At 38.0% G+C, this 24,749-nt stretch overlaps 1 protein-coding gene across 3 annotated transcripts in view; it reads left to right on the top strand.

Annotated features, from left to right (window-relative positions):
• The window catches only part of ap2a1 (adaptor related protein complex 2 subunit alpha 1), a 40,925-nt gene that overhangs the window by 3,843 nt on the left and 12,333 nt on the right, over window positions 1-24,749 (top strand). For all 3 annotated transcript variants that reach the window (XM_049468252.1, XM_049468251.1, XM_049468249.1), the window contains exons 2-13: window positions 4,550-4,761; window positions 14,157-14,350; window positions 15,577-15,706; window positions 15,940-16,041; window positions 16,168-16,427; window positions 17,402-17,570; window positions 18,840-18,977; window positions 19,100-19,282; window positions 20,072-20,169; window positions 20,301-20,532; window positions 23,688-23,873; window positions 24,219-24,373. In XM_049468252.1, the coding sequence (XP_049324209.1) occupies window positions 4,550-4,761; window positions 14,157-14,350; window positions 15,577-15,706; window positions 15,940-16,041; window positions 16,168-16,427; window positions 17,402-17,570; window positions 18,840-18,977; window positions 19,100-19,282; window positions 20,072-20,169; window positions 20,301-20,532; window positions 23,688-23,873; window positions 24,219-24,373 (2,059 nt within the window). The remainder of the gene's footprint in view (window positions 1-4,549; window positions 4,762-14,156; window positions 14,351-15,576; window positions 15,707-15,939; window positions 16,042-16,167; window positions 16,428-17,401; window positions 17,571-18,839; window positions 18,978-19,099; window positions 19,283-20,071; window positions 20,170-20,300; window positions 20,533-23,687; window positions 23,874-24,218; window positions 24,374-24,749) is intronic.

The raw sequence follows: 24,749 nt of genomic DNA, 5'->3' as shown, positions 1-24,749 counted from the left end.
GGTGTAGTATGGTAGTCTTTCCTGGCCTAGAATCAAACCCTAGACTTCTGTGGGGAAGAAGTTGTTGGTATCCACTACATTATAGCATCTAAAAACATTGTTTCAATGCGTTCATGTATAAGAGAAGTTTCAGTTAATTTCAGTATTAGAGAAGACCATCTTTAGGCCATATTTATGTACAGTATCATTTAGAGATGCATAATCCTTTCCTTATTGTGTTTTTTTAAGAAACGTACCCCTTTTTTGAACGCTTAAAGTTCACTGGTTTGTGTCTGAGGAGAAAAGAACAATTTGGTACCATTTGCCTATTGTGCAAAAATGTGAATTGTACCCCAATAATAAAAAAGAAACAAGCCATGTAAACTTCTCTATAATCCTGTTGTTGTGTTTTTGTATTGACTTAGATGAAAAAGGGATTGGGGGATGGATATTTGATATTGACATTTAACAATTTCCATGCGTCTATGCCTGCTATGTTCTTTGTTTATTGCTATGTACTTTCCTCACCTCTTTCCTCACAATAATACCAGGCCTAGTGTCCTCTAAATGCACTCTTGCACTCAGTGAGATGTGTGGTGTCACAGCACACAGTGGACAGGGCAGGATGTGGCTGTTCCTTACAGAGAGCGCCGTGTGTATTCATGTGGCTTTGAGCGATCCGCAGCAGTAGCACAACCACACGGCAGAGCAGGGAGGACACACTGATCATTTCTCAGTGCTCTCCATTGTTTTCCACAAGCTGTATGTGTGTGGGGAGTGTAAAAGTAAGTCGTAATTGTAAGTGAAATGTGTCTATTCTGGTGAAAGTGCAGTGAGCTAAGACTAAGGAAGCACCATTAAGGGAACTATGGGATTATGCTTAAATCATAGTTGTCTTTTTACTGTCCATGTTAAAATCCAATGGATGAGCACAACAGAAGTAAATAAATGCAGAAAAAATAACAAAATGCAATAAAATTATATTTTAGTGCAGTAGAGTATATGGACCATTTTAGTTCCATACAGATCCATTATTGCAGTAGAGATTTAGGCACTTTACAGTTTCACACTCGCATCTCTGTTAAAAACATAGTTCTTAATGGAGCCGTTAAAAATGGTTCCTGTGTGGAATTGCCCAAAGGACCATGTGAATTACCTTTACCATCTGTTGTCTTTATCACCCTTAAATATCAGTGCAAATATCTGCCAGTGGCTGATGCAGATCAGCCATAATGGTCATAACTTTGGCACCACTGACAGGTGAAGTGACTAACATTGAGTTGATCCTCATCTACAGCAGAACATGTAAAGGGATTGGGACCTACATATTAGATACCAAGCGAACAGTTAGTTCTTAAAGGTCATGTGTTAAAAGTAGGAAAAAATGGCAAGATATAGGAATCTGAACCACTTTTACAAGAGCCTCACTATGATGGATAGATGACTGGACTGGAACTGGGCCATTTTCAAAACATTAGGTCCTGTGGAGTGTTCCTGGTATGCAGTGGTCTGTACTTGGAGTGTGCAATAATGCTGTTGGATATCCTGATATTGATGCGAAATTTGATAAATTAAGATTTAAGTCCCTTAAAGGCTGCACTCCTTTTTCCCAGCCTCTATACTTTTACTGGACTTAAAGTATCTTGGGTATCTTTCGTTAACATTTTGGTTCCAGATGTCATAGAACACCGTTGAAGGTCATGTGATGTTCATATCATAATAGGTCATATTTGTAATATGTTTCTTAAGCCTTTCTTACACTCATTCTTTGCAAGCAGTGAAGAGCTTATGCAGGTTTTCCCTAATTTAACGTGTTCCTCCTGGATCTGGCTGGTGACTTACCTGTGAGGATTCTAACATAAGAACCCTGTGGTGAACATAATTGAGAATTTTGTCTCTCCAGGGTTCAGTAAATCCCAGTAAAGGCATGCCAGCCATTTACAGACTGTGCTGTGCAGAAACTGGTTCTGGCGTGCAGATGAGTGCTGCTTGGTCTGTGCATCTGTCATCTGCTGTTGGTTTACCCACTGAGAAGTGGTCTTGGATACAAGATTTTAGTATTAAATCATACAGTCAAAGACACCATTCATCTGGCTAGCAGGAAGATGAGTTGTAGTTTGTTTAGACAAGCTTGTATACAGTAGATTTGCCAGATGTACTCAGACTCGTAGAAAGTGGTATTTCTTTATTAGATTGGCCCAAATATTAACTCTTGGGTGTGGTATTGGAGTCTAGTATGTTTGTCGGTGTGATCTTTATTTCCTTCCTCTAGAGGAATTACTGTTTGAAAGAATGAGCTTGAACAGCTGTTGGTGAAGCCAGTGTGCTTCTTTTTCAGAAATGTCCAGTATTTGTTTAAAGTGTTCAGTATTTCCAGTCTTCAGTATTTTAGATGACTCTACATTAGGAGGGCATAAGTAATAAGATGCTTTCATTCATTGTTTTATTTTTAATATCCCTCACAAATCAAGCGTATTTATATGCTGTTTTCGTTGGAGTAAGTTGTCTTGCTGTCCAGTGAAGGTTTTCATTAGATTTTGAAGCATTGCTATTAAGGGTTTTATTGCATTTAGCAACAAGAACATAGTAAAGTTCCCCAACTCATCCCAAAAGTGTAGGAAGGAGTGCATACCATAGTTCCAGATTAATAATTCCACCGCTCCACAGCTTAAAGCTGGGGATTTATACCTCTCTAGTATTACTCTGGTATTACTGCTGACATTAGGCTTGGTGCCAATAGATTAATGTATGCTCACTCCAGAGAGTTCTATTATTTTGGTAGTACTTGTAAACAGGGACTTGACAAGCTGTGAGTGTGCATTTGCATATCTTTAGTACATGGTTCAACCTAAAGTAGCTGAAAGCTTTCATTAGAAGGGGTGTCCACGAACATTGGGACATATTAAATGTTTATAGCTGTTGTCCCAATGAACTTTAGCCTTACAAAGGTGTTATATGTGTAAATCTGAATATCATGCATTCTGGCATTCTTAAACACTGCAAATGTTTTGAAGAACTAGATTTCATAGTTTTACTCCATGTCAAAATCAGCTTGTAAGATATACCCATAGGACACTGCAAACATAGTGGGGTAATCTGTCCTTGGACTTTACCCCAAACCTTTAGAACATTTTTCACCACTATTTCCTGCCTACTTCCTTAGGAAGAGTGTAGAATGAGCAGTTACTGTCATATCAGCACAGTTGTGGCTTCCTCACTGTCTGTTGGTGGTCATTGGTTATCCATGTTCATTTGTAATTATGCTTTCAGGAAACAGGACCAGATTAAGCTGGGTTCAGCATTGACTAATATTTATGTTAGTGTGTACTGGCTTGTATCCTTAGTTTACACATAACTGGTGGGTGTTAAGGTAAAGCTTTCAGTTAAACCACTATGTTATCATTGTTACACAAGGTTTGTTGTTGACAAGGTTTTTGTTGTTGATGGTCAGGCTTTGTAATCATGTTCTTCTTAAATATCATTGTTGCTATTTGATATTGTTGATGCAGCCTAATATTTTTGCAGTCTAGGGCTGGTAATGTGAGATAATTGTGTGCTGGATTTGTGTATTTGTTTGGGAGATTTTTGAGACCTCTGAAAAATGTAATATTAGTAATTTAATTATGCTATTTTGAATTTCACTTTATTTTCACTCACATTTCAAGACTTATATAAAGTGGATGTATATGTCATTTATACCCCTGGCTAGGGGTGTGCCATATCTTATGGTACGCAATAAAATCGCCAACATTTTTTAATATTGTGAGCGATATTTTACTCTAAAAATATTGTGCCATATCACCCACCCCCACTTATTACATCAGGGTACTACTTTTTTCACAGTGTTTTCATTTTCCATTATATATTTACTAGAGACAGATTATGTCTGTCCAGTATCATTTATTTTACTTTAATCCTAGTTACATGGAGATATTTAGAGTGCATTATAAGTCATCATGACATTCTGGATCATTGACTTCTGGATCATGGTACAAATCCGATCAAATTCTTGTATTTTTTTATATCTCAGGTAGGGGTGTGACATAAATCATATGCAACAATAAAATGAAATTTTCATTTTGTTGCAGTAGTGTATTCTTGAAAAAAAAAATGATCGCCAAGAGTATAGTTATCGCAATAATACCATGAAATATCATGATATTATTTTAGTGCCATATCACCTACCCCTACCCCTGGCTATACATTTACATCTATGCACATATTCAGGCTGGAAAATTACCAAACTGTGTTGAAAGCTGGAGCTCCAGACTTGTAAATGGTCATGTGAAGTGACTTGTGGCTAATTTTTAAACTTCTTGGATGGATATAGATGGACTAGATAGAGTAGCAATTCACACAGTGTTTACACACAATAGATTACTAGAATTACAGAGATTACACTAAGCTTAGAGTGCAAATATAAACCAAAAAAGAAAAAAATCTTAAGAATAGTAATTATTGCCCAGATCAGTAAAATATAAATATAAACTCAAAGGTGTTGCACTAAGAAATAGGTAGCGTTGTATTATTTATAAAAAAAGCTAAGTCTTAGTTCTTTGTTTTTCCACAGGCAAGAGCAAGGAGGCTGAAATCAAGCGCATCAATAAGGAGTTGGCCAACATCCGCTCTAAGTTTAAGGGGGACAAGGCTCTGGATGGATACAGTAAGAAGAAATATGTGTGCAAACTGCTCTTCATCTTCCTCCTGGGCCATGACATCGACTTCGGCCACATGGAGGCAGTCAACCTGCTCAGCTCCAACAAGTACACTGAGAAACAAATTGTAAGTAGGATTAACCCTTTTGTTCAACGTGAATCTAATGCTGTGTGTTTGTGCTCTCTCATCTCTGTGCTGTAGGAGTGTTTGTGTGTCTTTTGGTCTGTGTTTTTCCTCAAACTGCAGAAAATCCGCATTGGTTGTTTTAATGCTTTCACACAAACTGCTCCCGTCACACTCCATGCCGTGTATACTCACCATGAGCCCTAATTATCTCCTGCTGATTTTCCGCCCACTGTACCAGCCAGGCTCCCATCAGTGCCCTGCCCTGCTCTGCTCTCTCCTGGCTCTCACACTTAGAGAGTGAGCAGAAACCCTGGGTGTCATGTGTAGCTACAAAGAGCAATCCGCTGAGGGTGAGGCTGATTGAGGTGTCATTTCAGAGCATTGAATTGCATTGTAAACGTTTTTTGAGAATGACATCAGCATTTGCGTTTTGTGTTTGTACTTTGGACGAGGCACATGGTCCTCCTCAGATCTGAAATCTGCTCATTCATATCTTTCTGAGTGACTCACAACTGTTTTTGCCGCAATATGTTCATCGAGAAGGTGATCATGTTTGGAGGAGCATTTCCTGTGAAGTCATTATTTCAGTATCCCCATTTCCTCCATGCCTGATCCAGCTCAGTTAGAGCTTTTCTTTGATTGCACTCAGATGCGCAGAGTTGAATAACATCATTGTCCTCTTGTAGAATAAATATACATTCATTTCTACATTGTATTCAGCTTCATGCTTTCTTGGTAATGTCCTGTTTTATTTATTATTGTTTCTGTGGCTTGATAATTCAGGATTATAGTTCAAATTGGATTGTTCTGCAAGTACAAAAAAAAAATGTCACATTGACTCCCGGGGCTATCAGATGTCTACCATCACCACCACCACCACCACCACCCCTGCTGCTGCAGTACAAGCCATGCAGTTCTGCTTCACTTTTCAATTACCTGAAATACCAGACAAAGCAATAATGCAACATTTCTGCTGCATATATTTTGCAGCAGTGGGGCCACCACTGCAGCTGTGTTCCTGCCACTGGTTCAGAATTGTATAAAATGTCACAATATCACAATTGCATAACTCTGCAGATGGCTTCTTAGGTCTTCATACCTTTGCCTCCCTATCAAGAAAGAAGGACTAAAGAAGGAAAGGTAGATTTAAACTATCTAATGCTCAGAACTGTTGTTTATAATAGACAGTACTGGCGCCGATAAAATGCAGTGATAAAACTCTTGCATCTGGACTGCAGTTTTTTTTTTTGGCTTTCTCGGCCTCATGACATCGCGTTCAGTAGCTCCTCCATTTTCATTTGCTGTTGTGTTTATGTAAATCTCTGTGGAAACACGCGCCTAAAGTGTAATTATGGTGCGCAGCAGTGGATAAATAGCTATTTTATTAAATGAGAGGTGACAAAACTCAAACCAAAGATTTCAGCCTGTAATTTTCTCAGTGGACGTCTGAGAAAAACACATTGATGGTCGTTAAAATAAGTAAAATCACAGAGGACACACCATAAAAGAGAGAATTACCCCGGGACCCCCTGAGAAACTAATCCCATCCAGATAAAGCTTTAGATTCTTTAATGCACCACTACACACCATGCAACATTTTAAAATTGCTGCATTAAAACAAAGCCATATTGAGACCACAGAGAGCAACAGTAGATCACATGTAATAAGGAATTTCCTCTACCAATGTTACTCTCCCACCCCATACAGTTTTAAATGTCAGCTTGCACTTTGTCAAGAGGTAGTTGACTGATAATAAATGGTAGAAGTGATGCTATACACTTTGTTTAATTTAGTTTATGCAGGTAAGAGTGTAACATTTTTAACATAAACCTAACCATAAACCTGTTAGTCTGGATTAAGATTTTTCAGCTCCTCGTGTCCGAATTCTATCTGGTTGGCCAGGGGCGGTGGAAGTGTGGGCCTACCACTGCTGCTGAAATAAATCCTAGAGGAAACGCACTAATGGTTGACTTTTCTCCATTATAAATATGCATTTATTTTGTCACATGGTTGGCTGGTTTTGTTTTAGTTTTGGTTGTGCCAGAACATATTCTTTCATCTTTTAGATCAGCAAAGCTTAGTGAAGGTTTGCTCTCTTCCTGTGCGGGAGAGTAGTCCTAATTCAGATTAGCGTTTGATCTCTGACAGCCGGTGAGGCACACTCAGGTGAACTTAGCAAATGTTTGCTCACTGCTCAACTCCTTTAAGCATATGCAGACTCAACTACTTCATTCTTCACTTCACTACATCTGTTGAATTTAGCTTGAGATTCTGGAGTCAAGATCCACTTACATGAGCAACGCATCATAAATTATCTTGTTCAGAGGAGTCAAGGTGTGAACCTTGTTTAATTTGTTGTGCTTTTATCAGCTCAGATTGTGAATACGTGTGAGCGTTTACTCCTGTGTTTACTCAGTGATTACATACAATACTAGGGGATTTATATGAGCTTTAGAGTGCAGGATTGTCTGCTGTTTTTCTTTCAACTGTAATTAGTCCGAAATTGCAAACCGTCTTTTAAAATATTTTCCCACCAGGGGGCTCATGTACTAAAGCTGCGTACTAGGGCTGCAACTAATGATTATTTTGGTAATCGACTAATTTTTCGATTATTTTTTCGATTCGTCATCGATTGTTTCTGCCATGCCCTCCATCTTTATTTGAAATAAGCTATTTTTTTCTGTATGGCCACTACTTTAACAACAATGAAAGGAGGAGCTTTTGGGTGTTACCCCACTACAGTTTAAGTTTTCTTCTATTCGTTTTTTGACCCGCTAGTCTTGGTTCAACAGTGGTTTTTATTTGGGGATAATTAGGTTCGATTTTGCAAAACACAATTAAATTATAAAACCATTTAGACAATCAGTCAAACAGCGTTCCAGAGTAATGTGAATTACCAGAGTCCTTAACCTGTGGGGTGAAAACATTTACAGACAATTATGTTAAGCACTTTAATTAAGCAGCTCAAGTTCAGGCAGAATCTGTGCAGCTAAAATGGTAAGACTTGATTGATTCATCCAGGCAATGAATTGTTCTCACTCTTATTCATTTTGCATTCTTGTGTTCTCTACTCTGTTCTTTGTTCTTGTCTTCTGTAACCTGGCTACCCAGTCACAGTTCAGGGAACCCCACACTATTTGCACAGGACTGACATTGGGAACTCTTGTTCTAGGAGGTGGAAACATCCAGGCTTCTGTCAGTGTTCAAGTCTTTCCACTCCCTGATTGATTGTTTTTTGGAAGTTGCTCTCATTTCTGTGACCAGCCTCTTTAAGAGCAGTTTCAGCGATAATGTTCTGATCTTTGGAGCCAAATAATTCAATTCAGGCCCTCGGGCTAATGTTTTTTACTGCGATACTCCACCTATTGATTTGGCACAATTCCCAAAACATTTAGAAGAAGAAACATACCATTAACTCAACATAAAATCTACATTACACAAGAAGGATTTCCAGCCAAGTCTTCTCTTGGGCTCTAATGATTCACTTGTTGAGTCACCAGAGCAGGGGGAATTCTTGAATTTGCTAAATCTTCTGCAAACATTTTTTAGAAAATTATGTATGTATGCAAAAATGCTACTATATTACTCACACACTTATCACAAGAATTTTGCTTGAAATTAAGGCCATGCACCTTTAATTCATTCTTCTGTCAATAAGTTAACGACATTGTAAGCTTGGATAGTTTTTCCCTTGGTGTGTTTTGAAGCAGAAAGTAAATATAGGGTGATAGTCCTTTGTTCTGGATTAGTGCATATTTCTGTGCAGTTAAATTAGAGATGGGAAGTATATTGTCAATTGTGAAATTCAAAGCAATTTTATACAAGATATAAAAAAGGTGCATATCATAGTATTGCAGCGTTATGCAAGTTACCGTATAAATGTGAATTCATTTCAACAAAAATATTACACATTAGTCTTTTTTTGTGGAAATGGTTTGGTTTCTGGAGAGATGACACTCAACAAAGCACAGTCTTTGTCAAGTTATATAATCGAAATATAATTGAAACTTAATAAAACATAATATCCCAGCCCTTAATTTAACAGCAGTTACAGCAGTGGCATTCATTTATTGTTGGCATAACTGGCTAGTTAAAATACTCTTTAGCTCACATTTGCTGAGTACCCCTAATGGTTAATTCAGATTTTGGGGTCACATCACTTTTTCACCACAAACAAACTGCCCCAGCTAGATTAATGTGATTTTTTAAAACCCCACACTGTGATTAAAAATAGCTTATTCGTGGTGTAGTTATGACATTCTCACATCCATGAATCATGCAGCTGTCAGCTGTTTGGCTCAATCAGATATAATAAACCAAATATTTCTTGCATCAGCCCTGAATTTGAAATTATTTACAGATACACTGCATTTTTCCACCACAAAGGCCTAATCCCATTTTACCACTTAGCCCTACCACTTAACCCCTCCTCTGTTTTGCACATTCACACCTAGGGGTAGGGTGTAATTAGGTTGAAAAGGTAGTGAGAAGTGTTGGGACTATATGGCACTTCAAACCGAGATTTTACAAAGGCATGTATAAAACAGAGGGCTAAGAATCACTGGCAAGATGGTGGCAAAAAAAGAAACCCAAAAATGTGGGTATTTTTTTCTTCCCAAAAGAAAGCTTTTCCGTTCCACCTGGAATTGTGCAACAGATGACAAAGGCTGCAGCATTTAGGGTGTAACAAAAAAATAAAACTATTGCTGCTGAGGCAGCATTGCCGAGTAGCATCACAGCACGCTCTGAAGAAATCGCAGTAACTCTGTTACGATACATCAGCTCACAGACGCCTTGTGATGATTGACATCACCCTTTGGAGTAATGAGGGGAAAGAGTTCTATCTACCCACCCAAAGAGGGTAAGGCCAATTGTATTCTCTCAGGGCTTTGGCAGCTGATGGCGAGCTGCATGACAGGGATTCGAACCAGCCATCTCCTGATCGTAGTGGCATTGCTTAGCCTGCTGAACCACTTAACGCCCCATACCTGCCCCCTTTATGAAGAAATACAATGCCCTAAAGTTAACTACTTAACCAGCAGCTAGGTTGCTGAACTTCAGCGCTCCACTGCTATAGCTATATCTGTATTGGGTTCTGTATTGGGTTGTCCCAATTATTAGCTGGAGGATTTAGCCTTTTCCCCTTGAAAGGGGTACAAAAGAGAAATTGGATTGGGCCTAAGTGTTCCAGAGCTCACCTCGGCGTGTGTTTGCCTGAATCTGCAAGACTGTGGATATTAGAAAAACAGTGTGTATATTACCTTCACTGCTCCCTCTCTCTCTCCTCCCACCCCACCTCATTCGACAGATCTGTATGCATTTAAACTGCACAAGGGAGCCTGCTACAGCACAGCAAACATTACACATACACATTACAGCCTTTGTTAGCAGTAAGCAGATTGGGCTCAGCCTGTGTGGTCTTCACAAGCTCCATAGCAAGCAAATGGCTGCATTCCCACGACTGTTAATTGGACCCAGTACAAGCAGAGTTATCAAGCATTACTGTGAATTTGTTTCACATGCAGCTGATGCTTGGTAATGTTGACATGATGCAATTTCTCATCGAGAGCAAGCAGGTAAAAAGCCAAGGGGTCATTAGCCTGAAGTGCAGTGTAGTAGTGCTTTGAAATTCTTGGCTGATCAGACTACAGACCTAATATGCTTATTTTAAAATACAAAATCTAATACTGAATTAGAACTGTTGTGATGAGGTTGATGCAAAATATAAGGTTTACAAGTCTTTAAATCTGAAGCATGATGGTTTATTATTGTAATAGTTTAATAGTTTTACTTGATAACATTTAACATAATTGTTGTGTGTGTGTGTGTATATAGCTTCCATGTTTTTTATATTTTGTAGCTACAGTCACTTGTACAGTCACTAATGAGTATATATATATATATATATATATATATATATATATATATATATATATATATATATATATATATATATATATATATATACAAAAACATTTTTTGTTTTGTAGTACTGCATTGATTCTCTTAATGCAACATTAGTTTTTGATGAATAGCTTATATGTAAAAATTGGTAGGCATTGGTGGCAGATTGGTAATTCATTTTGTGTTGTGTTTAAACCCTGGGCACTAGATAGCATTGAATAAACTGTCTTCATATAGCTAGGTTCTTACACATCCCTACTAAATGTACTAACGGAATAAGAGAAAATGTTTTGACAAGAATCTGAATTAATGACAGAGACCGCAGTTATTTCTTTTTAATTCTATTTCTGTTATTATAATGATCAAGACAATAACACTTACAATGCACTACAGGAAAGAAACACACTGAATAAGTAGGTTTTTTTAAAGCAATGACAAATTGACATTTCCTGCTTTTTTCCTGCTTCCCTAATCCCTAGTCAGCAAGTGTAATTTGCATTAATAGCCACCAGTAAAGCACAGGCTTTCCTTGACAAGCTGAGAGATACAGAAATGTGACTGAAAATGAAAGAAGCATGTGGACTACTTTTAATGGATTTTACTCAAATTAGGCCCTTTATGCATTGTTATACTGTTCTTGCAATTGTTTAACTGTACTCTTATTTATTTTATTTTAATTTATTAAGACATTTTTAGCTACTCCTACCTCTACTGGAATGCCCTTTTAGCAGTTTTGAGCACTATGGATGGAAAAGACAGACATTGAAGGATCTTAAAACTTGGTGCGAGAACTAACAGGTAGCCATTGTGAATAAAGTGAATAAAATTCTTCTATTCTTATTCTTTTATTGGATTGTAATTATTTACTTGTAGTTTCAGGTAGACTAAAATTAGACCATTTAAAATTAGTAGTATATGTCCAAGAAATAATTTAGATTTTTACTACTGTTAGTGTAGTATAATATGTAAGTGCAATTAACTGTAGTTATTAAAATATTCAGATACTGGACTTGGAGTATGAAAAACCTTTAAGTATCCTTAATAAATAAAACAGTCTTTTCAGCTTATTTGTGTTAATGGACTCACTTGCTAAGTGAAAAAAATGGTTATCTTTAGGGCTGCAAAAATGACTGAGGATATTTCCCTTTATTGTCTGATGACTCAATATTGTAGTAATTGTGACAGACCTAGATGCCAGGAACAGTAATATTTGTTGAATAGTTGTAAGTGGCAGCCCTATAATGGGTAAATATGTATAAACTTTCAGTTCTGTTTATGCATAAAAAAATGAATAGGATTAGAAAAGACTACCTTTTTTCACACTATAAGGCGCTTTTTAAATTCTTTAATTATTCCCCAAAATCGTCATTGTGTCTTATGTATGAATTTTACCAGTCAGGTTGTAAGGAGTAGTAACTCCACTCCACAAAATTGCAGTGTTATTCTAGAGTTTTAGATTAGTTCTCCATAATCAGGGCCACTAACTGCAATTTCCCCATTCAGAGGTGAGTATTATTGGCCTATAGCCTGCTCCCAACCCCGGCTAACACTGCTGGAGTAGCCTTAGCATTATCCGCTAACCACGCTCGCTATGTCCCCCGTTATTCCCCGTTAGTATTATCGGGCTGTAGCCTGCTCTTACCACTGCTAGCACTGCTCAAGAGGTTAGCCGCTAATGCTAATGCTACAGCCTAGTGCTGAAAACAAATTCAGGAATCTAAGCTTACTCTTTACTCACCCAAATAAACAGTTTTCAGGAGAGAAATCTGTATAGATTAACCTCCAGTGTTTGTTTGAAGAAAAAGTCTTTAAAAAAAGGATTTTTTTTATTACAGTTTGGTTTAATTAGCTTAGCCTACCCCCCCTCCACCACCACCCAGCGCTGAGACCAGCTGATTTAGAAGTTCATTATAGTGCCTCTTAAAATGCACCTTATAATCCAGTGTGACTTATGTATGAAAATAGACCAGAAAATAGACATTCATTAATAGTGAGCCTTATAATATTGTGCAAAAAATACGGTAATCATATGCAGGTGAGTCATTGTTAGCTGTAAAGCGTAACAATAAATGCAAAACACCAATAAGGAAGAAGTGAAGTGTGTGAAAAAGCAGGAAGCTAGAACGGGTGAGTTAGAGGGATGAAATAGGGTGAAGGAGCATAACTGAGAGAGACTTTAAAAGAAAGCAGTGCAGAGTAAGAGGACTACGTAAGAGCAGTAGAGCCTTTGGCAGTGTGTGAGACACACACACATTTACTCAGCGAGAGAGTAAAGCACTCTCCCGTGGCTCGGTGCTCAGTGTCGTCTGAGCAGTTGGGCCTGCTGTGTCTGTGAGTCTGTGGGAAGATGACATTTCTGCAGTGCTGCACTTACTCTCTTTACTTCAGCTCTGAGCTCAGCCATTATACACGGCTCTCAAAGCTGAGCCATCACAGCAGCTTCTCAAAGCTCACCGTGATCAACACCCACCTGCCAGGGGAAAGGGTGCTGAGGACATCTGTCACAGTGTTGCAGCACATCTGATCTGTGATGTAGGGAGGCACACATTATGTAGTCAGTAATGTTACAGCCAAATTTGCCTTGTTTTAAGAATCAGATATCAAATACGAATGTAATAATTCTTTCATATAATTAAATATGACAGTATTCTTTCTGTTTATACTAAAATATGTCCAAATGTTTGTGGACACCAATCCTGCCCAATCTCCAATCCTCTCTGCTCACTACATTCAAATACTCATAGCAATTTTCCAAAGTCAAGTAGAAAGCCCTCTCAGCTCAAAGTGCTGTACATAAACAGATATGTCAACAATACTAAATTAAGAAAACACATTAAAGAAGCAAGTTAGAGGGGGACCATAGAAAATTATAGAAAAAAATATAAAATGAATTAAAAGCTAATGTTAATGTTTAACTTTTTCCTAAACATCTGGCAAATATTAATTGATAATGTTTTTCATATTCTTGGCACATGAAAACAAAAATCTGGAGGAGGCATCAGTTTATAGAAGATAAAGAGAAAAGATAAACGCACAAATCAGTTTCTTGGCATTATCTAACTGAAGAGAAGATCTCACTTGTGCTCTATTTCTTAAATGATAAAAGGCAGTCTTGATCTTATTAAGATGTGGTATAAATTCAAGGTCACGCCAAGGTTTCTGATTTTGTCTTTTCTTTAAAGGTTTAGGTTTTCCCAGGGCCTGCATACCTTTTTTCCATTTCCAAGAAAAGTATGTCTGTTTTATCTTTATTTAATTTTTTTTCAAGTAAGCATTTATCTGTTTGATGATGCTGTGCAAACAAGTGGTCAACGTATTTATTGCGCAAGCAACAGCTGGTGTGACAGAAAAAACAGGATTAACTCTGATGTGATGTTTGTTTGCTCTTCACTTACACTGCACTGTACAACACCTGAATAATGCAAATGTTTTGTATCTTATTGTAACGATGTGCTAATTCTTCCTCTTTATTTTTTTCCCTGTATTTTTAGGGATATTTGTTCATCTCAGTGCTGGTGAACAGCAACAGTGAGCTGATCAGGCTGATCAATAACGCCATAAAGAATGACCTGTCCAGCAGGAACCCCACCTTCATGTGTCTGGCCTTGCACTGCATCGCCAATGTGGGCAGCAGGGAGATGGCAGAGGCCTTCGCTGGGGAGATCCCTCGCATCTTGGTGGCAGGGTAAGAACGATAACACGCAATTATATAAGAGGAGGGAAAGATGAAAGGAAAGTGTAGGGTGGATTGTAAAGGAATGTAATAACAGTTTTGTAGATTGAGTCAGTATGCAGGAGAGGAGATGGAGGTAATGAGCTCTTTGATGCGTGGAAATTGAGGGGAGGGGAGTTGTAGAAATAAGCAATTCAATTCGTACGTCTCAGTGACAAAGAAAGAGAAAAATATTGTTTTGTCATTTGTTGCAGTGTTTTTTTTGTAGTATCTCCATGCTGTGAACATTTTTGTGTTTTTACTACACTGACACAACTTAGTGTTGAGGTCAAAAAGCTCTTTGTGTACTGTGTCAAGAAATTGTTAAATTGTAAAGTCAGAGACTGGACAACATTTAAAGGGGTGCAGACATGAGCAAGTAATGCAAAACCTTAATTTTAAACCCTAGTGTTTAGAAAATCTGTTTTGTAATGCATTGTTTTGCCATAAGAAACTATTCTTGTCTAAGTTTTTTACATTGGAAAATAATTTGTCCCAGAAATTATTGCAATATTGTAATTTTTAGATATTGCATTTTTTGCACTATAAGGCGCACTTAAAATTATTTTATTTTCCCATAAATTGTCATTGTGCCTTTTAATCCGGTGCATCTTATGTTTGAATTTTATCAGTCAGGGTGTAAGGAGCAGTAAAGCCACTCTCACAAATTACAGTGTTTTTCAGGAGTTTCAGTTTAGTTCTCCAGTAGCATTAGCCGCTAACTGTTTTTTTTCCCCGTACAGAGGTGAGTATTATCGGCCTGTAGCCTGCTCCTAACCCCGACTAGCACTGCTGGAGAGGGTTAGCCGCTAATGCTAATGTTCCAGCCCTAGTGCTGGAGAAATTTGGGAATCTAAGCTTACTGTAAATAAACAAAAGCATGTAGATTAACATCCAGCACTCATTTGTCTTTTTTATTGCAGGTTTCTTTACTTAACTTAGCTTTGCCTCACTTAGTTAGCTCATTCATGCTAATGGGCTCTTTTTACTAAGTAAACACCAAAAAAACATCAAGAATTTCTGAGAAAGTTAGATGCATAGAAAAGCAAAAGCTGAGAAAAAGCAAAATCTGTCTGAAAAAGGCAAAAAAAGTACAGTTATGCTCACTTTTTACATGACTACTTCTACTTAAGCTTCTGATTCTGAAGCTTCTCAGCTTTTAAAACTGCTTATTTTTTTCTGTTGTGTGTGTTTGGCAGGGACACGATGGACAGTGTGAAACAGTCTGCTGCTCTTTGTCTGCTCCGTCTCTACAAGACATCTCCGGATCTGGTGCTGATGGGAGAATGGACTTCCAGAGTGGTGCACCTGCTGAATGATCAGCACATGGTAAGTTTGACATAAAACCAAGGATTTTATAGATCAAGAGTTTCTCCTGTATTGAGAATTTTTTTTGTTACAACCGCCCCCAGACTGTAAAAATTATCAGTTGTTTAACTCTTATCACTCTACTTTTCTGCTTGTAACAGGATTTTGTTACTGCTTCCCGCCTTATTGGTGTATATGGTGTCCATATATGTTTTTGTCTCCACCCTGATTGCTCTCTTGGTCCATTCTCTCAGGGAGTCGTCACTGCTGCCATTTCCCTTATCACCTGCCTCAGCCAGAAGAACCCAGATGAGTTCAAAACCTGTGTGTCCCTCGCAGTGTCTCGCCTCAGCAGGGTGAGCCTCTTTCTGCTAATATTTATCCTCTTACCTCTTACTGTATGTTTTTTTTTTTTTTGTATGTTTGTGCTTGACTGGTGTGACGTTTCATATTAAACAAAGGCGTGTTTGTCTCTTGCTCAGATTGTGTCATCAGCCTCCACTGACCTGCAAGACTACACCTATTACTTTGTCCCCGCCCCATGGCTCTCCTGCAAGCTGCTCCGTCTACTGCAGTGCTATCCTCCACCCGAGGATGGTGCAGTCAAGGGTCGACTGGTGGAGTGTCTAGAGACGATTCTTAACAAAGCCCAAGAACCACCCAAATCCAAGAAGGTCCAACATTCAAATGCTAAAAACGCCATTCTGTTTGAAGCTATTGCCCTGATCATTCATTATGACAGGTATGAACAGCTATGTTTACATTTTGTTTATTCTATCTGTTCATTTGTTTACTCTGTGTCTGTCTACACCATATGAAGAAAAATATTCAGACACTTAAAGAGATTTGATGACCACTAATTCTAAATTCATAAGCGTTAATAAGAGCGTATTGAAAGAGAAATTATTCCGAAGTACAACCATTTTTAGCTGATGTTAAAACAAGCTTACAATGCTAGAGATAGGAGCAATTGCCTGTTGAAAGAAATAAGTTCAAAGTAGCTCCACACTTCCTTGGAAGAATTCTGAGGGCTCTGAAATTTAAAATGAGCCCTGCTAAAAAATTCAGCTATGTTTTTCTGGTTTTCCAGCTGATGGAATATTTTAACAGGGAGAACAGTAAAAGTGCATAGGTAGTTCATTAAACAAGACTGTTTATACACACAGTACCATGAGGTAGTTTTCTGGCCGCCGCCATCTTTAAATTAAGTCACAATAATTGACTGACGAGCACAAACTAATGGGTAGGATATAGAAATAGATTACAAAATTAATTTTATGGAAATGAATGAATTCTTGAAAAATAATTCAGAAAATTTCCACAGAATTAATTTTAAAATCTCTTCCTCATCCTACCTATTCCTCAGTCGATTTATGATCTAATTTCAAAAGGGCGGCGCCCAGAGAACCACACTTGGTACTGTCTGTATGTCTTTGCATGGGCAACATTATGCCCCTATCTCTAGCATGTGTAAGACTTTTTTTTTCTCCTTTAAGGGGTGTGTCCCAATCAATACTTATGTCCATATAGTAATTTATCTTTTTAATCTTATCGGTTATAAGCTTTGTAGTAATAATAATAATGTTGTGTCTCTATCATAGTCCTACTCAAGAGCTATTCCATCTATTATAACCTGGTTAATTTTTCAAGTAGCAATATTACTGTAAGAATCTTAATGTGTGGTAAAAGTATGTTTGTTTGTGTTTGTGTTCACAGTGAACCCAATCTCCTGGTGCGGGCTTGCAACCAACTGGGCCAGTTCCTGCAGCACAGAGAGACCAACCTGCGCTATCTGGCTCTGGAGAGTATGTGTACTCTTGCCAGTTCAGAGTTCTCTCACGAGGCCGTCAAAACGCACATTGAGACGGTTATCAATGCCCTTAAGGTAAGGAAACACTTTCTTGGCTTTCTGTAAAAAATTCTTACACATGCAGGCTTGCAAGAGTATATTTAAGTGTAGTGGTGGTTGTACTCCCTTAAATAGTTGTTTATCATGCACATTAAATTAATAAACTTGTTTAACATTTTTCCTGCCTTACAAAGCACCTATTGTGGCTCCTGTATGCTGCTTGTTGTGTATAAAAATAACAATTTGTCCATTTTAACGTTGTAACTGGTACTGTCCACATACATATAACCTATTTTTCGCACTATAAGGCACACTTAAAATCCTTAAATTTTCCCTAAAATCGATAATGTGCCATAAATTCCAGGACACTTTATGTATAATTTCTAACAGTCTGGTTATAAGCAGCAGTAAAGTCACTCTGCTAAAGTACAGCATTATAAGGGTGAGTTTTTAGTAAAGTTTCTCCAGCACTAAGGCTGGGTGCAGCAGTATTAGCGTTAGCCGCTAATACTGAATCTTGTAACTCTGATAAGCAGCAGTTGTCAGTTATTTGTCAGGCCATTAAATGCTACACTGCCTACATGATTTCTAGTTTTAATGTTCAGTTTCATCCATATCAATCAGATTTCAGATAATTTGGTACAAATATGGACAAATTGAATGGCAAATATGTACATACAGGGGTTGGACAATGAAACTGAAACACCTGTCATTTTAGTGTGGGAGGTTTCATGGCTAAATTGGAGACATTTAATGAATGGTGGCCAATCTTCATTAAATGCACATTGCTCCAGTAAGAGCAGAGTGTGAAGGTTCAATTAGCAGGGTAAGAGCACAGTTTTGCTCAAAAAATTGCAATGCACACAACATTATGGGTAACATACCAGAGTTCAAAAGAGGACAAATTGTTGGTGCACGTCTTGTTGGCGCATCTGTGAACAAGACAGCAAGTCTTTGTGATGTATTAAGAGCCACGGTATCCAGGGTAATGTCAGCATACCACCAAGAAGGACCAACCACATCCAACAGGATTAACTGTGGACGCAGGAGGAAGCTGTCTGAAAGGGATGTTCGGGTGCTAACCCAGATTGTATCCAAAAAAACATAAAGGTGTTTCAGTTTCATTGTCCAACCCCTGTACATGGATCATTGTATTAGACAAATAGAAACTGTGAATGTAATTTAAAAAAATATATACTGCTGTATTGTACATATAAAATGTTGCATATTATATTTTACTCTGAATAATTTTCATACCTTTTTCTCGGTTTTCCCATTTTATTTTATTTTTATTCTCTCTATTAGACTGAGAGGGACGTCAGTGTCCGCCAGAGAGCCGCTGACCTGCTCTACGCCATGTGTGACCGCAGTAACGCAAAACAGATTGTTGCCGAGATGCTGAGTTACCTGGAGACAGCTGACTACTCCATCAGAGAGGAGATGGTACGTGGATGCTGCTGCTGCGTGTCCAGCTGGCCCTGTGCCCTGTAGTCTCACTCACTGTGTGAGATGTTCTTCCCTTCTGTTCAGCTGTGCTGTTCTCATGGCTCCCTTCTGTGCTGCAGGTGTTGAAGGTGGCCATCCTGGCAGAGAAGTATGCAGTGGATTACTCTTGGTATGTGGACACCATTCTGAACCTGATCCGCATCGCTGGAGATTACGTCAGTGAGGAAGTGTGGTACCGTGTCATCCAGATCGTCATTAACCGAGACGATGTCCAGGGATACGCAGCCAAGACCGTCTTTGAGGTACAGACATGCACTTCTGTTGTCTGCAGAGATACTTTTGTTTGTTTAGTCACAATATCTATTAGCAATGCATTGAATATTTGACAACCAAATTTAAATAAAAAATAATAAATTTGACCAAAAAAATAATTTGACCAAAAAAGGCAGACAAAGCACTATAGGTGCTTTAAAGATTTGTCATATTGCTGCATATTACTGCAAATGTGTGACAAATAGCAATGCTGAGGTCAATGTATGTTTAGAATAGCACTTCTGGGATATATTCATGGTTACAATTGTACTGCTGAGTTAAATGTATAATTAGATTAGCACTAAGTTAAGTTTGACTCAAATTGCAAAGCTTAGGTAAATTTATGATTAAAGTAGCACTTCTGGGATATATTTATGGATACATTTGTGCTGCTGAGGGAAATGTATGTACTAAGGTAAATTCATGACTGAAATTGCACTTCCGAGGTACATTTATGATTAGAATAGCACATATCATGTAAATGTATGGTTATAGTTGTACTACTGAGGTAAATGTATGATTTAGAATATCACTACTAAGGTAAATTTATGACTATTTATGGAGGACAATTTCTAATTGTAATAACACTGCAGAGATAGATTATAAGGTGATTAGAATGTTGTTGCATCTTTATCTGCCACTATATTTGCTAAAATAATAGCCTTTTTTTCATTTTTGATGTTCTACATGTTTCATAGTCACTAAAATCATATTCAGCTCTGTTTATTAGTCTTAAAACATCTAAAATGCTTAATTATCCTTAAATATTTTCGCTCCAGGCCCTGCAGGCTCCAGCTTGTCATGAGAACATGGTGAAGGTTGGCGGGTACATCTTGGGAGAGTTTGGTAACCTTATTGCTGGTGATCCTCGATCCAGGTAGCTAATTAAATGAGTTACTCATCCAATTATGATCAGTTTTAATTGGACTTTTTTTGTTTTGCCTGTAGTGCTGCAACAATGCTGAACCCTCCTCTTATTTTTTTATCCCCTCTCTTTTTTTCCTCCAGTCCACTGGTTCAGTTTAACCTCCTGCACTCCAAGTTCCACCTGTGTTCAGTGCCCACGCGTGCTCTGCTGCTGTCTGCCTATATAAAGTTCATTAATCTGTTCCCGGAAACCAAAACCACCATCCAGGAGGTTCTGCGCTGCGACAGTCAGATCAGAAACAGTGATGTAGAGCTCCAGCAGAGAGCTGTGGAGTACCTCAAGCTGTCGTCGATCGCCAGCACGGATGTACTGGTGAGAAAATGCACAAACACTGTGGGCAGGGAGATAAAACAAATGTGTGTATTTGTGAGGTAATTAGAACAGATTAGTCTTTCTGGATCCTGGCTTGGAGTATGTATGAGTGTGAATGATTTAAGGCCTGTTAAACACACAAGGAAACTTTCCTCTGTAGTAAGTGATACGTTTGCATTGATTATGAAATGTTATCTTACATTAACTGATCAACTGATAAATTAACTGAACTGGGCTCAGTGGGTCTTATTCATTAAACCTTTTAAAAACATGAGCAAACAGAGTCAATTCCAAATAAAATGGACTATAAATAACAGACTGTATTAGAAAAAATGTTAGGATTTCTTTTTTTTTATTTTATTACATTTTTTACTTTATTTTTCAGTTCATTTGATAATTGCAGTTGTCAAACATTTCCTTTGTCTTTTGGACATTATGCACACTTAATGCATGGTCAGAAACGTGTACATTTTGTTAGTACTTAAACTTTAAACTTAAACTTTTGATAAATCCAAGCATTTACGAAATAGGTGTCTTTTTATTAACCAGCAGTTGCTGCGTGTGTTTCATGAGCAAGGCCAAATATTTGGTCAAAATAAAATCATTTTAGTCATTTTTAAAAACTAATTTCTGAACGTTTTGAGTAAAATTAGGGACAGTTTAAAACTCATCTTAAATAAAGAGATTAAATTTAAAGCAGGTCAACAGTGACAAAAGGTAGTTTGTGACCTCTACCAGATGTTTAAATAGTAGCATTGTGCAAAGCAGACCAATCAGAGTGCAAGCATTACATTACATTACATTATTTATGGGAAGGAATATGTATAAAAGGAAGAAACATATGGTACATATTACAAAATATGTGTCACTATACAGATAAGTACTTTTTAATTTGTATCAAAATATAGAGTGTAGAATAATATTTAAAATATTATACAGAAAAACATTCTTACAGTGTGTTTGGTATGCATTGTACATTGTGTTGTGTATTAGTTGAATGATGGGATTGAATGAATCCTGAGTATAAAATACAGTACCAGTCAAAATTTGGTCACACCTTCTCATTCAATGTTTTTATTTCTTTTTTTTTTTTCCTACATTTTACGACCATGAAGGAACTCATAAGGAATCATGTAGTAACTTAAAAGTTTTAAACAGACCAAAATACTCTGTGAAGCATTTAGGTGGTACTTATTTGCAGTGCTGTTAACTTGCAGTTTCTGATGCTGGTGACCCTGATGAACTTATTCTGTGCAATAGAGGTGTAGAGGAGGAGACAACAGGCCTATGCCTTGTCCCCCTAATGCATATTCCCTCATTCCAGTACTTTAGATGAGATTTAGGGAGATACTAATTTAAACTAATCTGACTCAATTTTATAAATACCAACTAGGTAAAAATGTTCAGTAAACTATTATCAGTAGCACGCCTAAAAAGATTAAATTATGTCTAATAAAACCAGGTCTGGTTATATAGTTCAGTGATAAGCGATACGGGCATAAATGCTACACAACAAATACTACATAACTTGTGAGAACAGCCTGGTACCTGGGTTGAGATGTTCAGCGGTCCAGAATTTAGTCTTCACTAGCGGTAACAGAACATAACACTCAAACTTTCTGCTCCCCTCAGCAGTTAAGAGCTTAATATAGCGCCCAGTGAAATTAACTTTATAACTATGAACGTCTAGAAACTCGAATCTCAGACTACAGACCTCTTAGGCTCCTAGTCCTACTAGAAAAAAGACTCAACAAAGTAATTACTACAGATTAACAGTTAATGGTTTATTGTGACCAATATTCCTAAAGTAATCTAAAAGACCAAGTCAAACAAGATAACATTTAAGTGTATTGCATAGTACATTTGAAGTACAATATTGCATGGTATATTTGAAATAGTGGTTACATGTAGAGCATGGGGACTATGTATTTGTGCTTTCCTTAAATATTCAACCAGAACAATACACTTTGTATTTACATTGAAATTGGAATTTGGCACTATTTACATTTGGAGACCTTCGACCATCATGACCATTATTCACCACTGTCTTTGACCATCACGGGGCAATCTAAAACTCATCAGGAGCAGGAAGGGGAGTGTCTCTTCAGAATGGAGACATTTCTCCCAAAGTTTAGAAATGTTCCATTTAGATTATTTTTAACATTTCTTCACTGAGACCGTTGTACTTCTCGCACTGAGACCATTAAAATAATAGTAAACACGAACACTTTCACATATTTTATATGAACAAGATACATTTCAGATTCAGCATTTAAAAGATAATTCACCTCAGTAGACATCTTCAAGCAAGAGGTGGCAACTGCACTTTGGCCAGGCTTCAGACTTCATTTGAATAACAATTGATTAATAGTACATTTAAAACAATGTCCAAGGTGGGGAGCGGAGGTGTGCAAAGACAATTAGGATACCCCATGGAATATCCTTACAGAGGTCAAGTCAAGTAGTTTAATTGTCAATACTGCATATGTACAGGACAATTATACATATGTACAGGACAGAGAATTTAAATTACGTTACTCTCCTTCCCAAAAATTACAGCAAGTACAGAAAATAGATATATAATATAAAAAATGGAAGACACTATATGTACAATACAACAAGGATGCAAACAGACATACGTGAGACAAGACAATAGTGCAATAGTTATGGGGGTGAAAATAAGATGTATAACATAAAAGAATGGGAGACACTGTATGTACAATACACAAATAGACATATGTAGACAGAAGACAATAGTGCAATAGTGATGGGGATGATTAAGATGGAGTGACAGTACAAGTATAAACAGAACCCGTAACTCTTGGTCTAACTTTCCTGGGACAATCCTGATGAGAGCCAGTTTCATCTTAATAGTGATGGTCTTTGTGACTGCACTTGAGAATACTTTTGAAATTCTTTGGAATTTTTGGGATTGATTGACCTTCAGTATTTTTTTTCTTTACTTAGTTGAGTAGTTCTTGCCAGAACATGGATTAGAACATTACTCAAATAGAGCTATTCACTGTATACCAACCAACTCTTCACAACTTTACAACTGATGCTCTCAAACACATTAACTGCACACATTAGCTGCCAAACATTTGACTGGCAATGTATATGGTTGTGATTTCACTCTGTTGGATGTTTGTATGCAGGCTACAGTGCTGGAGGAGATGCCTCCATTCCCTGAGAGGGAGTCCTCCATCCTGGCCAAGCTGAAGAAGAAGAAGGGCCCTGGTGCCGTCTCCAACGAACTGGAAGAGGGAAAGAGAGAGGGAGGAGAGCTGAACGGAGCAGGAGAACGACCTGGGGATAGCTCTGCCATAGGAGCTTCAAACGCTGTGAGACTCGCCATGCATTTGCACACACTCACACACACACTAAAGCTCTACAGAGACCTTCACAACATCACATGACCATTTTGCCAGGCTTGCACTTTGGAGGGATGTGAGTCAGCAGAAAAATGAACCTTCCTCTAAAGAAGGGAAGTACTTTCCAATTGAATCTCTCTTGCCTACATACATCCATCTGCCTGCTTAAAGGAGTGTCTTCTATAAAGAAGTTTATAGGAGTGCTTTTACTTCCACATAATAAACGGTTAGAATGATGAAATTTAGAATTATGAAATTCATCCCTGCGGTCTACACTCATCTCATTTTCTTCTGTTTTTCTTCTCTTTCTCTCAGTCCACTCCCTCTCCATCAGCTGACCTCCTCGGCCTTCGCTCAGCTGCTCCTGTCAGCGCTGCTCCTCCCAGTGCAGGCAGCCTATTGGTTGACGTCTTCTCAGAGGCGGGCCCTGCCGCTCCGGCCGCTAGTGTAAATGACGACGGCTTCCTGAGGTAAACAAGGAGGTCGTTAATGAACTCAATTAACATCTGCCTACTTCCTGGGCTAATTGAAACCAAATGTTAAAACTAATTCTGCACAGAGGTTGTAACTGTCTCGTCAGGCTTTCTGCTCTCGTTGTTTCACTTTGCTATCGCGTGTTCTTTTTGTTCTCCTCTTGGTGTTTGTGTAATCTTGTCTTCTTTATCTTACTGTGTATGTGACTGTCTTTTCTTTTTTTTTCTTGCTTTCTCTTTTTTCTCTCTCTTTCTCTCCCTCCCTTTTCCATGTCTCTCTGTGTATGTGTATGTGTGTTTGTGTGTGTGTGTGCGTGTGTGTGTGTACATGTTTTTGTGCGTGAATGTGCGCGCGTGTCTTTCGTCCTCATTT

The sequence above is a fragment of the Astyanax mexicanus genome, chromosome 19 (assembly GCF_023375975.1).
Source record: "Astyanax mexicanus isolate ESR-SI-001 chromosome 19, AstMex3_surface, whole genome shotgun sequence".
Classification (NCBI taxonomy): domain Eukaryota; kingdom Metazoa; phylum Chordata; class Actinopteri; order Characiformes; family Acestrorhamphidae; genus Astyanax; species Astyanax mexicanus.
This window is presented reverse-complemented; position numbering and strand designations above follow the sequence as displayed.